This window comes from Ictalurus punctatus, chromosome 1, assembly GCF_001660625.3.
Source record: "Ictalurus punctatus breed USDA103 chromosome 1, Coco_2.0, whole genome shotgun sequence".
NCBI classification, from domain to species: Eukaryota; Metazoa; Chordata; class Actinopteri; order Siluriformes; family Ictaluridae; genus Ictalurus; species Ictalurus punctatus.
Window position 1 is genome coordinate 14,063,748 of NC_030416.2, and position 16,353 is coordinate 14,080,100.

General features: G+C 39.2%; 1 protein-coding gene across 4 annotated transcripts in view; it reads right to left on the reverse strand.

Annotated features, from left to right (window-relative positions):
- Nucleotides 1–9,614: 9,614 nt before the first annotated feature.
- hdac9b (histone deacetylase 9b) overlaps nucleotides 9,615–16,353 on the reverse strand; it is a 38,971-nt gene continuing 32,232 nt past the window's right edge. For all 4 annotated transcript variants that reach the window (XM_017471394.3, XM_053681315.1, XM_017471403.3 and 1 more), the window contains 4 exons: nucleotides 15,874–15,996; nucleotides 14,666–14,837; nucleotides 13,327–13,544; nucleotides 9,615–11,185 (listed from right to left, as the gene is read on the reverse strand). In XM_017471394.3, coding sequence (XP_017326883.1) covers nucleotides 10,847–11,185; nucleotides 13,327–13,544; nucleotides 14,666–14,837; nucleotides 15,874–15,996 — 852 coding nt within the window. In that variant the 3' untranslated portion in view covers nucleotides 9,615–10,846. The remainder of the gene's footprint in view (nucleotides 11,186–13,326; nucleotides 13,545–14,665; nucleotides 14,838–15,873; nucleotides 15,997–16,353) is intronic.

Consider the following 16,353-nt stretch of genomic DNA (forward strand, 5'->3'; position numbering starts at 1 on the left):
TTCAAGTGGTTTCCCCAAATTCAACTGAAAATGCAACTTATAATGACTTCACCAGTCTCCAATATTATTCAACCCTCTGAATAAAATCCCTCACAACAGCACAAATATACAAAACAGGTGTTGTCTCAGGGGCTTCAATCAAGGGCTTCATTAGTTGCACCAGGTATGCTTGAGCTGGAACACATGAAATACCTGAACTGGCTAGGGGTAGAAAATGTATGAAATACCTGGATGGGGTAGAAAAATTAAGCCATCAACCACTGAAACCAGATCTCTGAGACGGCAGGTTGTGAAAAGCCCTCAAGTGACTGAAAAGACCTGCAGCAAGACATGGTGGCAACAGCACTGAGGTTTCATTGAGTACAGTAAGGCATGTACTAAACGCAGAAGGTTTCCATGCCAGAACTCCAAGACGTACAACACTACTGACCCAAAAGCAGGAGAAAAGTCGCTTCAAAATCATATAAATAAGCCACAGAAATTTTAAGATTCTGTTCTGTGGAGCGATGAAACAATTAACTTTTAGACGATGGAACTTTTCAGCATGATGGATCAGTGGTATGTCTGAAAGAATGAAGAAAGAACACTCTGTCCACAGTCAAGCATGGTGGGGCTGCTTTGCATCCTCTGGCACTGGAAACCTGCAGCGTGCAGAAGGCAAGATTGAAGTATCAGGAAATAGAAGAAAACATCATGCCCTCTGTGAGGAAACTGAAGCTTCTGCATCTTTGGACCTTCCAACAGGACAATGATCCCAAGCATAACTCAGATTCCACCAAGGCTTGGTTGCAGAAGTCCTGGAAGATTCCACAGGGCCATCACAGTCAGATGACTTGAACCCCATAGAAAATCTCTGGTGGGATTTGAAGAACGCGGTTGCAGCACGCAAACCCAAGAACATTACTGAACTGGAGGCCATTTCTCATGGGGAATGGGTTAAGATTCCTCAGGAACGCTGCCAGAAGCTATGCATCTCATTTGCAGCAGGTCATAACAGCAAAAGGGAGCTCCACTAAGTACTAAACATACTTGCCATGAAGTGATTGAATAATTTTGAGACTGGAGAAATCATTATAAGAAGACATTTTCAGTTGAATTTGGGGAAACCACTTGAAGTATTCATTGTGTTGAACTATTTCAATCGCTTTTGTTTTACTTGTTCATTGCAAACAGCTGAAAGTCTTTATATTTTGACAATAAACATGATTTGCAATGGGAGTTTGATTGCAACTGTATCTGTCTACTGGAATGAACTGTAAGAAGCTGATGGTTTTTGAACTACAAAGAACTTAGTTTCCTACCCTTACAAAAAACATTGCAAACTTGAGTATATTTTATAGTGTACATTAAGTATGTTTATTATAGTATTCTAAAATTTCCATGCTGAAACCTGATGTTGGACCATCTTTTCCAGCTTCCTTATTACTTGACTAATGAAGGCCTGATATTTTATATTTTTATAATTTTATAAATTTGTCTTTATTGTTTAACCTTTTAATCTTTTGTTAAAAATTCACAAAAATACTCTCATGGATCATAATGCTCTCATGGATATCAAATAGAGATGCACTGATAGAAAATTTCTCAGCCGACACCGAAAGCCGATTATTCAGAGTGATATCGGCCGATACTAATAGTTTGGTGGTTCTGCCTTTTATACCTTCTTTTAAATTAATAATAATTAATTCCACAATTCTCTTAGAAATGCAAATAAAAACTTTATTCTCTCCCTTTTTCACAAGTTGTTTCACAGTAACGGGTCTCATAAACAGAAAACACATTACTCTAATTAACATTAACACATGAACTACGTTCTGAAGATTAAAGTAAGATTTCTTAATTTATTGAATGTTATTAATTCATATTAACATTGATTGAATTCGAAAAAACCTCCTGTTAGTCTCACATTCACTCACCACTAACAAAAGCATTTCTACTGCATCACTGACATCAAACTGGTAATATATAATATCCACTTTTTTCGATGATATTAACACATGAACATTAACTGCATATGAAATATACTACTCTACAAATATATTTTTCTGTGCAATATATACCTACTTGTCAACTCATCTTCATTTAAATCTTTCAAGTGTGTACTGGTGCTTTAATTCAGCTCAAGCAAATCGAGCAGCACAGCAAAAGAAAATATACACTGAACACCGAAACTCCCGCTTCACTGCTGCAGTGTCCGGTGTAATAGCACTTATTCATTAACATGCACACTGAAAAAAATAAGCATTGCTTCTGCTGCTGCATGCGGTGTAAACTTTTAGCAATACAGAGCTTACAAACTGCAATTTTGTTGCCATTGTCACCCAATTCAAAGTAATTCCACATAAGAGACCTGATGTTTACACACAGCACGAATTCCAGGTGTTTTCCTGCACTCTTTTGATTGACAGGATATAATCAGCCCTGATCATCGGATGTTTTTAAGCTATCGGCCGATAGCGTGAAAAATTACCTTCATCGGCCGATACCGATTATTGGCTGATACATATCTCTAATATCAAACAATTGCAAACACAACACAGGTTTATAAAAAAAGATCTTTGTTAAATATAGGTGTGCAATTATTGGCACCCCTATTAATTCAACCAAGAAAAATATATTTGTTTAAGTATATTCTCATTGATAGTTTACATTTTTTTAGTACACCTGGGTGACTAGGACCAGGAAATTGTTCAACCATGACTTCCTGTTTCACAGGGGTAAAATAAATGAAGTAATACATAGGCCCAATTCCCTTAGTCATTCATAACAATGGGTAAGACCAAAGAATATAGCTGTGATGTGCAGCAAAAGGTTGTTGACCTTCACAAAATAGGAAGTGGCTATAAGAAAATAGCACAAGCATTGAACATTCCCATTTCCACCATCAGGGCAATAATTAAAAGTTCCAGTCAACTGGAAATGTTATGAATCAACCTGGAAGAGGACGTGTGTCTATATTGTCTCAACGCACTGTGAAGAGGATGGTTCGAGTGGGCAAAAAATCTCCAAGGATCACAGCTGGAGAATTGCAGAAGTTGCGTCTTGGGGTCAGAAGGTCTCCAAAACAACAATCTGTAGTCACCTACATCACCAAAAGTTGTTTGGAAGGGTTTCAAGAAAAAAGTCTTTACTCCAAAAACAAACTCGAGCATCTTCAGTTTGGCAAACACTACTGAACTTCAAACAGGATCGGGTTCTATGGTTAGATGAAACCAAAATAGAGCTTTTTGTCAATAAACACCAGAAGTGGTTCTGGTGCACACAGAGAGGTAGCCATATGGAAAAGTACCTCATGCCCACAGTTAAATATGGTGCTGGCTCTTTAATGTTTTGGGGCTGTTTTTCTACCAGAGGACCTGGACATTTTGTTAGGATACATGGCATCATGCATTCAAATATCAACAGATATTAAATGAAAACCTGACTGCCTCTACCAGAAAGCTTAAAATTGGCCATGGTTGGATCTTCCAGCAGGACACTGATCCAAAATATACATCAAAATCAACACAAAAACGGTTTACTGACCACAAAATCAAGGTCCTGCCATGGCCATCCCAGTCCCCTGACTTGAAATCCATAGAAAACCTGTGGTGTGAACTGAAGAGGAGAGTCCAGCAGCGTGAACCTCGAAATTTGAAGGATCTGGAGAGATTCTGTATGGAGGAATGATCTCAGATCCCTTGCCATGTATTCTCCAATCTGTACATGTAGTAAGCGTATACTTAAAAGCTAAATTTAAGCTCACCTTTTAAAAAAGCGAACATCTAGCTTTCCTCTCATCTATTACATCACAAGGCTACCAATCCTTTTACCAACCCAAAGTGCTATCGGATTTAAAAAAGGAAAATATATATATATATATATATATATATATATATATATATATATATATATATATATATATATATATATATATATATATATTATAATATATAGATTAGTTACAATCTAATTCAAAAAATCACACAGGTCAAAGCAATATAGATAACATATCAGATGGATGATGTTAATAAAACCAATGCATTAACCAGAGAGGACTATAACTAAAACCCATTTTTTAGCTCCAAAGGCAGAGCATTAAAAAAAAAGTTGGGGAACACTGAAACAGAAAGCTCAGTCACCCATTATTATCAGCCTGCATGAACCTTTTTCTTAGAATAAACATAGGTCATGCCACATTCAACATTTGGACAAAGATACAGTATTTAAACCAGGTCTATAGCAGATGAGAGCCAAAGCAGCCTAAAAGATTTGTCTAAAAGGGTAATGTAGTGTAATGTGTTAAGTCTAATGTAGTTGAATCATCCTTCATCCCTTAGCCTTTGACACTGAGCAACGAACTGATCTGGGCTTGCTGTATGTTTTCCTTTCATTGCCATTGCACAGACTCCAGATAAACAATGAATCAAGGTGGTAGTTGGCAACACAGAGACCAAAGCGAAAGCTTTTTGAGTAAAGCTTTTCACAGAGTACAGAATATTAGTGATTATCCGGACAGATTAGTTACTAGAATTTCATTTCCTTTAGAGAGAGAGAGAGAGAGAGAGAGAGAGAGAGAGAGAGAGAGAGAGAGAGAGAGAGAGAGAGAGAGAGAGAGAGAGAGAGAGAGATGAGCAACTTTTTCCTACTTGGTTGGGTGTGGAAAAAAACTCGTCTATCATTTTTGGTGTCATTTTTTTTAAACTTTGTCCTCATATACATCTAAATTCCAGCAGTTATTCTATAAAGAAAACTTTTGTTTTTCCATGAATAAATTACCTACAATTTAAAAATACTTTTTGATAAGACCTACAGGAAATAATTATATGCAACGTAAATGTCCCCTAAGTGTTTAAACTTGCATGAAGTGCTGCTGAGGGAAAAGAATTCAATAATTGTAATGGAATTTTTCTGCTTTAGTTTTATGTTCTTCAAGTGAAGCATGAACCTGGCCAGTAGTTCTGTGCAACTCCTAAGTGTGATGAATCATTTTCATGTAATATAAGCTTCACACTGGGTTTGGGAAGCAACCTTTATAGTTGTTTTTACTGTACCTCTGTTACATACACTGACATGACCTTGCAAAAGTGGTATTTAAATTCCAAGGGCACCCTGTAGTTATATCTAGTGCTCATGAGTCGCAGGATTTAAGCAGTGCACCGATGCATGGCAAGGAGCACCAGCAATGGATTTTTGAAGTCTTACATTTCCTTCTAGTTGTGTGCGGCTAAACAGCCACACACCTCTATTTTGCTTGCCCAGATGTTCTCTGCAGAGGCTGCTTAATGACGTATACTGGAGAGAAAGATAGACACTCTATTCTTCGTGGTGTACAAGCCTGAGGAAGCCTCTTAGGAACAGTGACAGTGAAAAAAAGGCCAAAGTTGTGGCTAGATACTGTACCTCAAATACAGCAAAACATGATTCTTAGCTCATTCCTCACTTTCCGGGTACAAGAGGTTTATAGCCAAAGCAGTTTTCGTGCTTTGTTTGAGTCTGGAACAAACATTTTGAAGGCTTGAATTACTTTTATGTTAGATGTTTTCATATTCTGTCAATTTCTGGAGGAGAATATATCTATGACATCACCCCGTCTGTTTTCCTATCACTCAGAATGAAATATAGTGCATTGGAAAGACTTTAGTATTAATGACATTTTATCATTTGAACATTAAAAACACCAGAATGCGGTTCACTCAAACACAGTTATGGATGAAGCCAGCGTGGACTGGTTTTTCGGTCTCATCAGAGTATAGCCCCACACTGCGCCATGTATCATACGCATTGCCAATGACATAGAGAGGATTGAGTTGGAAGCAGGATGAAGCCCATGGCTCCAGTGTGGAGCAGAAATCACAGGCTTACGAGCCCTCGGGGTGCAGTTTTAGCCTGGCAATGCGTTCAGGCAACACTTTAAAAACAAGTCTCATCCAACTGTTTGAGAGCTCTATAGCCTTGGAGATGCTTTATGAGAGCTGGAGCACATACATACTCAGGCTGGGGAGGCAAGCACATAAAAAGCCCCTGGCCTCGGAAATCAAAGACCTGTAATCCTGAAGATGCCTGCTTTTCAATTTCTTTACTTTCTCTCTCACTCTTTCACTCATATGATTAGTCTCAGACTGTTCGTCCTCCTCTTGCCTTCTCTACTGCCCCTCTGCTTTCTCCCTCTCACTTTCCTTCTTTATTTCTGTCACTCTGTTTTTAAAGTCCTTTTTTCCAACACTCACTCTTTCTACATGTTTAAGTCCTGTAGCATGGACTGTTCCTCCCATAGGAGTCTTCATCCCTGGTCTGCTGCTGTTCCTCAGTATCACCTATCAGCCCAAGCCATCTGATTGTGAGACAGAGCAGGTCTTCTCGGGCTTTGAAAGTGGCAGGGCAGCTCTCTGCATCACTCCCTTTTCTCATTAAACTTGAAAAGAAAGATCAATCCTGCTAAGACTGAGATTACACGTTTGATGGCACTGACCAGCTATACACGCACAGCCTGTGTGTGACTGGAAAAGGCCAAGGGTATTGTATTTATCTTTCTTTCTGCTTATGAGAAAACTAGATTTCTTCTGGTGTTTCATAGTTCCAAGCCGGTTGCTCATAACACGCTCACATCTACTGACAGGCCGCTTGACTACACAGCATGAAACTTCCCGAAACCACAAACAGCCTTACATAATGGGTAGTGATAACCCAGTGAAAGCCTACACGTCCCCATCAAGCAGTTACCACTCCTTTATACTGCAGCTAAGATATATTATAGAGCTTGTGAGAAATCTGATGACAGTGTTTGCTCCATTGATGTAATGCCTGTGAGCCGTCAGCTAAGCAAAGCATGGTTTATAGCCAGTCAATCAACCTCAGCCAGCTTGGAACAGGCTGAACAACTGGACGGCATGGTTCGTATTTGGTGTGACAGTTTGTAGAAGTAATGTCGGCACCGGACCTCAGAGGTTCTGGGCAGAGGGATGGCTTCAGAATAAATGAGGCCGATCCAGAGAGGAACTGTCACAGTACACTCGATTTTTTTCTTTATTCTGGCTTTGGGTGGTCTTTTTAATAATAGTCACATTAAGAAAAAAAACCACAGTGTTTCCCTCAATTGCTGCCAGCAGCATCTTGACAGTCATGTAGCCACGTAGAGATTAGTCATAGCAAATAGAAAGAAAAGAGAAAGTGTGCAACATGTTTAGCTGTTTCACCTGCATGTTAGCATAGAGTACGTCCTAAAGATCTGACAAAGTTTTGAGGGGATGATGAGTTCTGTTGTCAGGACATACTGCTTTTAGCTGTAGAGTGCAGCAACTTTGCCTCGCACTTCTGGGGTTAAGGGTTCGAATCCTGTCTCTGCCCTGTGTGCATGGAGTTCACATATTCCCTCTGTGCTTGGGGTTTCCTCTGGGTACTCCGTTTTTCCTCCCCCAGTCCAAAGACATGCATTGTGGGCATTGATTGTCATTTCCAAATTGTCTGTAGTGTGTGAATGGGTGTGTCCAGGTTGTCCCCTGCCTTGTGCCCTGAGTTCCTTGGGATAAGATCCAGTCTCCCCCATGACCCTGTGTAGGATAAGCTGCATAGAAAATGGATGAATGGATGGATGGTTGGGTTGCATCATGTAACAGAAAACTGTTCACCCTCTCAACCAGAGCTCGCAAGTTCAAGTCCCAGCATGGCCAGGAGCCAAGTGACAAAATTGGCCATGCTGTTAGGGTAGGAGGGGTGGCATATAATCTCTCCCCCCTATCAATCACAGCAACACTAGCCAGTCATTGGCATCTCTGAGCTCATGTATGGAGAAGAGGGTAGATAGCACTTTCCTCTAAGTTTGTTACGCTGAGCAAATGTTCAGTTGGCTGGCTTCGTGTGTCTCAGAGAAAGCACATGTTAGCCTTACCCTCTCTGTCTGGTAGCTGTCGTATTTAGGGAGAGCTGTCGGGTGGGTGGAAATTGGCAGATTACCAATTTGGGAAGAAAAAGGTGGAAAATCACGTTTGGAATCAGTTTACTGAACATGCATTATTGTAGTTATGGTTACTTACTATCTACACTCTCTGACCTTACATTAAAAAATTAAATTTTTATTTATTTATTTTTTTCCAGCAAATAAATAGTGTGCTGGTCCTGAATTACTCTAACCACAGGTGTCCAATATATTCAGCCTGAAAGTACACTCATGACATTCATTACGTTGCTATTTTCAAATGTAACAAAATCTGAAAGAAAGTACTACATCAGAGGGTTTCAATTCTATTTGTTCTGCATGGATGTAGTTGTACATGACAGGGAAATAGTTTTGCAAGCGCATTATAAGGTAACAAGTGTATAATGCAGTTTGGAAAATGTTTCAAATGCAGAATATCATTTTAAATCGTTTAAAGCACCACATTTTCCATGGGCACGCAGTTTCACCACACCATAAGCCGTAGGTTGGTTGGGATTGACCAGGGCCTGCTAAGCCTACCCTGGATAATTGCTTCAAGTTTGCCTAGTCTCTTTAGCCCAGGTTGTATATCAATTCCTTGAAACTCACTTTATCTTAAGTTCTCTTTTAGAGCCTGGGTGCCTCTCAAGTTCACTTCAAAGCCCCGCTCAGAAAGCTTGCAGAGCTAAGCTTTAAAGCCCTGTATATCTCCCCACAGACTGAATGAGTGTGGGAAACAATGTCAGAAACAAGAGTCATCATACTTTCATACCTTTATACCCTCAATGATTCTGGAGCAGGAGCTTATGACTCCAGATCTTTTTTGTTTGTTTGTTTGTTTGTTTGTTTGTTTGTTTGTTTGTTTTTGTTTTCCCTGCTATAACATATTTGATTCACATAATCAGCAATGTTAAAGGTAACCATATGACTAGAATTTACCCCTGCCAAGGTGCATTCATTTTCAATCAGCTGATATGTGTATTTGATGTTGATTGGAGATTCGTAATAAAAGTGTAAACGTGAACAGAGAGATGGAAGAGAGAAATAACTTGTGGCAGAACCTGGCATCATCAGTTCAAATGTTGAATATAAAAAGAAAGTAACTCTACTTTAAAACTACTCCGATTATATTTCTAACTAGAACAGAATTTCCATTCAAATTCAACAGCAGCAAAAATTGGTTCAGGCGAAATTGTTCCTCCTTGGCCAACACTAAATTCTCCAATGTTTTTATTTTCAGTTTTAGTTTCAGGTAGCAGCAATGGCACTCCTTTCTCAGGTATCAACAACGGCACTCTTTGAGTTTTGTCTTAATCTTTTGCATGTTCTGCAGTGATTCTAGCCGTCAGGAGCTCCTCGGTGACGCCTAGATTCAGGTCTAATGGAGCAAGTCTACTTGGTTGAATGCTTTGAACATGAGGCGAGTAATTCCTGTCACATTTCTGTAGCGATTTGATCCTTTAAAACTAAATCACTGATTTGTATAGGAAATACACTCTATGCTTCAAGTAATGTCCCAAAGATTCGCATATTTATTCACCATGTAAACAAAAAAACTCAATCTGAATTGAATGATTGAGTTCCATCTGAATATTAATAGTTCACACTGAATACTAATTCATTTTTTTAATTAAGTTTAAAAAAATTGTTAAAATGTCAGTGAAAGTATACTAAGATTTACACAGCACCTATTGAAAAGAAACACTTAGCCTATGATAGCTCACAGGATGGAAACGTACTTTATTTTGAAAAAGACAGCAACCATGGGAGATGATGATCCATCCAAACAGCTACGAAGTAAAGAAAAGCTTACTGTTACTGGACAGAGGAATAGGAGAACAGGACACAGGCAGACATGTCCAGAATGCTTTACTTTTAAAGACGGTATGGTGAGTCACATATAATGAACAAGTTTTTGTATATGTGGCAGCATTGTGGCACAGGATCTCACACACATATTACTCGCACTAATGCTTTTACATTGACAGCGTTAAACATGACAAATGATGGAAAGTTACAAGAAAGACGGTAGCTAGGGAAATATGAAAGTTATTTTTATCTGGCCATTCTGAGAGGAGAAATAATCAGCAGTAAGGAATCGCACCTTGAAAACATACATAGAAGGAACAGATATCAAAATCTTAATGTGGGGGTGTACACATTACGGTGGTCTAAACAGGAAATTATTGGTTTTAAATAGGGACTCGTTCCACTGTTTCCCTATTCGTTTTGTAATTTGCCCCGATAGTAAATCAGGGCTCATGACTGGCCTCTTGGACTTTGCTGAACGCTGAACCCGTCCTCTCCCAACATTCCTGTGCTCATGAATCACTCCGGTTCCTGGCTTCCACCAGGCATTTCCTGCTCAGCCCTCTCTCACTGTGAGTGAGCCGCCAAGCCGAGCACTACTCTGGGACCAGAGTACAACTTTGATACAGACCCCCTGGGAGAACCCAGGACACAGAGCGCAGTAACAGTGAGGATACTGATGCTATAGCTGTGCTCCTGTTGCAGTTTACACTGGAAACAGTAAATGAGCGAAATCATCCGAAATGAAAGCTATGCGAAGTTCAAAGTGTCATGAAGAAAAAAAAAAGTCAGTGATTATTCTACACGAGCTCTAGTGCAGCTCTTTTTCCAGTGGGTGGATCAAAAGTAGAAAGGGAAAGTAATTACAATTCAAAAGTCTTTTTACAAACAGAGATGCTTATTCAGCTTTTAAAAGATATACCAGTCTAGATTTTTCTTCTTATTCAAATTATATACAGATCATTACAGCATACAATACAGAGATCACATCACAAGGTCACAAATGTCTATAGTCCAAAAGGGCTTGTGGTGGCATAACCTGGCATGAGTTATGTGTGTGTGTGTGTGTGTGTGTGTGTTTGTGTGTGTGTGTGTGTGTGTATATGTGTACATGTGTACATGTGTATGTGCTCATGCCTAAGATCAGTTCATAGCCTGTATTACCAGCCTTCCTTCCACCTGGTGAAGGTAAGCACTCTTCTTCTCTGCTAGGCTCTCTTTGGCATGTGTTTCATCATCACTGTCAGCAGGCTCCTGTTTGATTCTAATAACCCTAGCGTGAGCATCCACCTCTTCACTGAGCATTCTGGGACTGTGGATGCTGCTGTTCCTGAGGCTGGGGCTGCACTTGCGGATGACTCCAGAAGAGGGCGAACTGTCCTCTTGCATGGCGTGATCAAACGCATCCTCTCCCTCTTCCTCCTCCGACTCGTGCAGGTGCCCGTTCGGCTGCCTCAGCTGTTCGATGGACTTGGAAAACAGCTGCAGTTGAGAAATAACAAATGATTTCAGTCAGCCATATTGTGACGTTGACTAGAATTTTTAACAATATTGATTATGTTTCTTGATAGGCTTGTAAAAGTAGTGGCTCACGTTCAGTAGGAACTTTATTTACTGTAACAAATGCAGTGAAGATGTTCAGAAGCAGACTCAAGAATGTGTCTGGAAAAGGGGTAAACTGGGCTTCGATTTAATACTGTCTCAGGTAAAAATAGCATGTGTGTCCGGGCATTAGTAAAACGCTTTTTTGATCTCTCTCGAAGCCCATAAGCTCATGTAAAATGTGTGATGAGTGTCTCCCATCATAATGTCGAGTATGTTGATGGTGAATTAGGGTAAGCTAAATCCTAATTACAGAACGTTTCTTAGTTTATCTTGTATTCATATTTAAATAGTGCTCATTCAGATAAGGACTACCTGGATTTCAAATTCTATTATTTCCTGGACATCTTTAAAAATAAAATAAGTAGATAAATCAGAGTTTACCAATGTGAGTTCCAGTAACTTATGTTTATGAGCAAACACTTATGTTTATGTTTTCTAACTTCAGCATGCAGCATAAATCAGTCCGACTACCAATCAACAACCATGCCTTAGAGTACAGAGAGATTTTGCAAAGTAGATAAAAAAGAAGATAAAGCAGATTTTTTTTTACTTATTTATTTCATCCTTTCAACTGAGGTCATAACAATAAAAAAAAAAAAACAAGAATGCAAAATAAGAGGTCTGTGATCTTTGTTTCTGAGAATTGCACTTGAATGGCACTAGCCTTGAATTTCAGATCGTCCTTTCAGCAGTAATAGTGCAGATCAATCTATGGGCTCCGCACACAATGGAGCCTTTCAGTATGCTAGCCTCGCATGCTCAGCAGAATAATTGCACTCAAGCGGATGGCCAGGGTCACCACTGCTAGTGCACAGAAATACAATCATTTCCACAAGGGAACAAAAGTATGTATTCTCTCTACTTGAACTAATGTGTGTTATGGTGTATGTTTGCATGTCCGCACCACAGATGCCCCTAAGCTATGCTAACAACAGATACAGACTAGCATTTAAGCAATGAGAGAGCTCTTGTAAAGTTAAATTTAATAGTTTATTTTACCGTTTATCTGGGAAGCTGCATTTGGTTTACTGTGGTTTACTTTTCGATTACAGCTTTAAATATATATGGCCCTTAAGATCCATTTACATACCTTACATTTTTTAAAGGGGAAAGATATATACAAAAGATATACCTTTGATGGAACCACCCAAGAGACTAGTTTATATATATATATATATATATATATATATATATATATATATATATATATATATATATATATATATATGTGTGTGTGTGTGTGTGTGTGTGTGTGTGTGTGTGTGTGTGTTTATATATATATATATATATATATATATATATATATATATATATATATATATATAGTAATTGTGCATGCTTGTTCAACCATAAACAATATTGCACATGCAGGCAGTAGGCAATTAAGGTCACAGTTACATTAACTTAGGACACTAAAGAGACCTTTCTACAGACTCTGAAAAACACTAGAAGAAAATGTCTAGGGTTCCTGCTCACCTGCGTGAACATGCCATAGACCTGCTGCAGGGAGGCATGAGGACTGCGGATGTGACCAGAGCAATAAACTACAATGTCTGTAATGTAAGACGCCTAAGACAGTGCTACAGGGAGACAGGAAAGACAGCTGATCGTCCATGCAGTGGAAAATTACAAGTAACTATGTGTCCCCCCAGACGTGATCGAGAACTTGTAAACGCCTTGGTGGAAGAGTGGAGTAACATCTCACGACAAGATCTGACAAATCTGGTGCAGTCCATGAGGATGAGATGCACTGTAGTACTTAAAGCAGCTGGAGGACACACCACATACTGACTGTTACTTTTAATATTGACCCCCCCCCCCCCCCACACACACACACACACACACACACACACACCGCCCCCGCCCCTTCTATTCAGGGACTCGTTATTCCATTTCTGTTTGGCAAATGTCTGTGAAACTTGTTCAGTTTATGTCTCCGTTGTTGAATCTTTTTATGTTAATACAAATATTTACACATGTTAAGAAATTTGTGTAAGAAATTAGTGACATGACCGTACCTTATTTATGTGGACCTGTTGCTGATACTGTTTCTGCTTCTCAAGGAAGTGTTGGTGCTGCTGCTGGATGACAAGCTGAGCTAATATGCTCTGGGGCAGTGGTGCAGATTGGGTACGGTTCAGGGGCCTATGGCGTGGCAATTTGGGCCGCACGCTGCCTGAGGAACGCTCCGTCATGGCCAGAGGAGAGGGAGGGTGCACAGACCCAGCACTTTGGCCTAATGGGGAAAAACAGTATCATTTACAACAGGATGAAACTGACACTTATTGAATTCAATATCATCCTCAAATTCTATGTTCTAACTTGCTATTAATGATGCACATCCAGTTGTCCAGCAATTTGAATCTGCCACAAAGAACTGTTTTCTACTGAATCATTTATCAAAAACTACAACAGAAATTTTATTTAAAATTCATTGAAATATCCTTTTTCATACACCATTGCTATTGTTGTGATGCCATATCAATTCAAATGATAACATACATTATATGCTACTAACACAATGAGTAACCTGGTATTGACCTAAATGGTTTTCTGTCTTAACACTTTTTTGTGTTAATGAAGAATGATGCATTCTTGTAAATGATCATGTGTGGCAGTATGTGAAAACCCATCAAATGTCGCAGTGAAGTGGATTTTTATTTATTTTTTTTTAAGTGGATTTTGAGCAAAATTGGGTTCTTCAACCTATAACATACTTTGACATCTCTACTTCATATTTATTCATTTTCAAGAAAACAGACATTTTCAGATAAGGAGTCAGTTAAACATGGTTATAAAAATGGTTTTAGGCTGTAAATAAAGCTGGGTAAAATGACAGACATAGATTTTATGTTTATATTTATTATTTATAGATGTGTTACTTGTTACATTACATTAACATAAATCAATAAATAGTTTTTCAGCATTTTTCGGAGCAACTGGAATTAAATCTTTAAATGCAATTACTATATTGCTATAACTTTACTTCTGGTTGAGATGAGTGCAAAAGGGTAACATGTTTCAGCTCAGGGGACAAAATATATAATACACAAAGTCAAAATTTCACCACCAGTGTCAATATACACTGCGTTCTCGCAGTATTTCTATGTCAATTATGCTGCATAAATGTATTATTATTTATAATTGTTTTTTTTAATTATTATTATTATTTCTCAGCTAATTGTGTAGCTGTTTAACTTAAAGAATATTATGCAATAAATACTATGAAATATTTAGTTGGAAAATGAATGAAGTTATGAAAGTAAGGAAGGTACGTCTGGACCCGTCAACCAGTCCCGGGAGTTTAAGGGGTTAATGTTCTTGACAGTATGGACAGGGCCACACTGAGGTTCTCACCAGTGGAGAAGATCTTCTGTTGGCGGAGCTGCTCCTTTTGCAGGAGGTGCTGTAGGAGTGCTTGCTGGCTGCTGCTCACTTTACTCTCCATGCTGACTGGTAAAGGCACAGGACCCAAGAGCTGAGCGGGCAAACCCTGCCTGACAGGCAGCACTCCACTGCCCTCGCCAGCCTGAGGGGGAAACACACAGATTACATCAGACAGCCCCTCCGACATTCGTGGTTAAACCAAATTGAACATTGTAACCACAGCAGAATGCTGTGCTTACTTACTACACAGTGTAAGTAATTTATAATTTTTTGCAATGAATAAACTGCTTGTTTTTTTTCTGTGCACTGCAGAAAACCCCTCTTCTCTCATTTGTTTGGTTAGATGGACTTAACCTTACACTTTTCCCAGGAATGATCACACAGGCATGCAAAGTGAGGTTAAAGACTGAACATTATCTAGAGCTGCACTTGATTATGCTGGGTTGCTCTCTTTAAACAGGAGTAATGGATGAGGTGACTGGGGAAGACTGGAGTGCAACTGACACCAGACACTTAAGCACAATATTTATCTAAGGCCTATAAAATCCCCCAAGGTCAAGGGTCAGTACCCTAAGGCTACACATATCATCCAGACAGCCACTGATGGCTAGTCTTTCAACAGGCACCACAATACACAGTTGAGCGGGGCCCTAGATGACATTTCCCTTCATTTATCAGCTTAAACATTCACCTTACATTCAAAATTCTCGAGCAGACACAGAGTAGCAAAAATGTACATCGCATGTGGGTCGAAATGAACTGTTCAACTGTGTCTCAGGAGATGAATGTTACAAAAGGAAACAAACGCAGAAGTTCGTGTAGTAAAATGACAGATATGATGCAACTGTTTACAGCACAAATCAAAACACAACGGTGCTGTTTTACCTTGAAAACCTAATAGATGTCTGTGATACATTTAGGCCACTAAATGTATTATTATTATTGTTGTTTGTTGTTGTTGTTGATGATGCTGTTGTTGTTGTTGTTGTTGATGTTGTTGTTGAAAGATTTGGAAATGGTATTAATACACATGGATCGTCCTATAGTCATTGGATAAAAAGTAGACAAAAAAGGAAATGGAAATATTTACACATTTCTAAAAGTCTATTTGTCTGAATCCCCTAAAATGAAACAGTTGAACGGATGTAAAGAAGGTTAATGGTGCTGATTTAACTCACACTGATGGGGGAGGAGGCAGCGGAGAGGCCCAGCGTGATGTTAGGCAGAGACGGTGATGTGTAGAGACTCAACATGGACACTGAACCATCAGAGCCAAGCAACTTCGGCTGTGAGGGCCAACGCTGACAGAAAGAAAGACAGAGATTGAAGGAAACACCAAGCTATTTTGGAATCCCACTATGGACCATTGGAAAGAGCAATAGCAGCAGCAAAATAAACTTTAATGTACTAAGACGAATGACAGATTTGTTCCTGCCTCAGTGGAGTCGGATAAGTCCAAATGAAACCAGAAGACTTACGACAGTACCTATAATATCCAACTCTGAAGACAGAATGATGTATTGATAGTTCTGAGGTATGGAAGAACCATGTCTGATGTTAGAGAAATGTTCTCCATTGGCTCTGGGTCATTCTTCCTGCACACAGCAGGACAGTCCAGCAGCATGTGGTCATGGAGCAGCCCTGTTTATTCTTCCAAT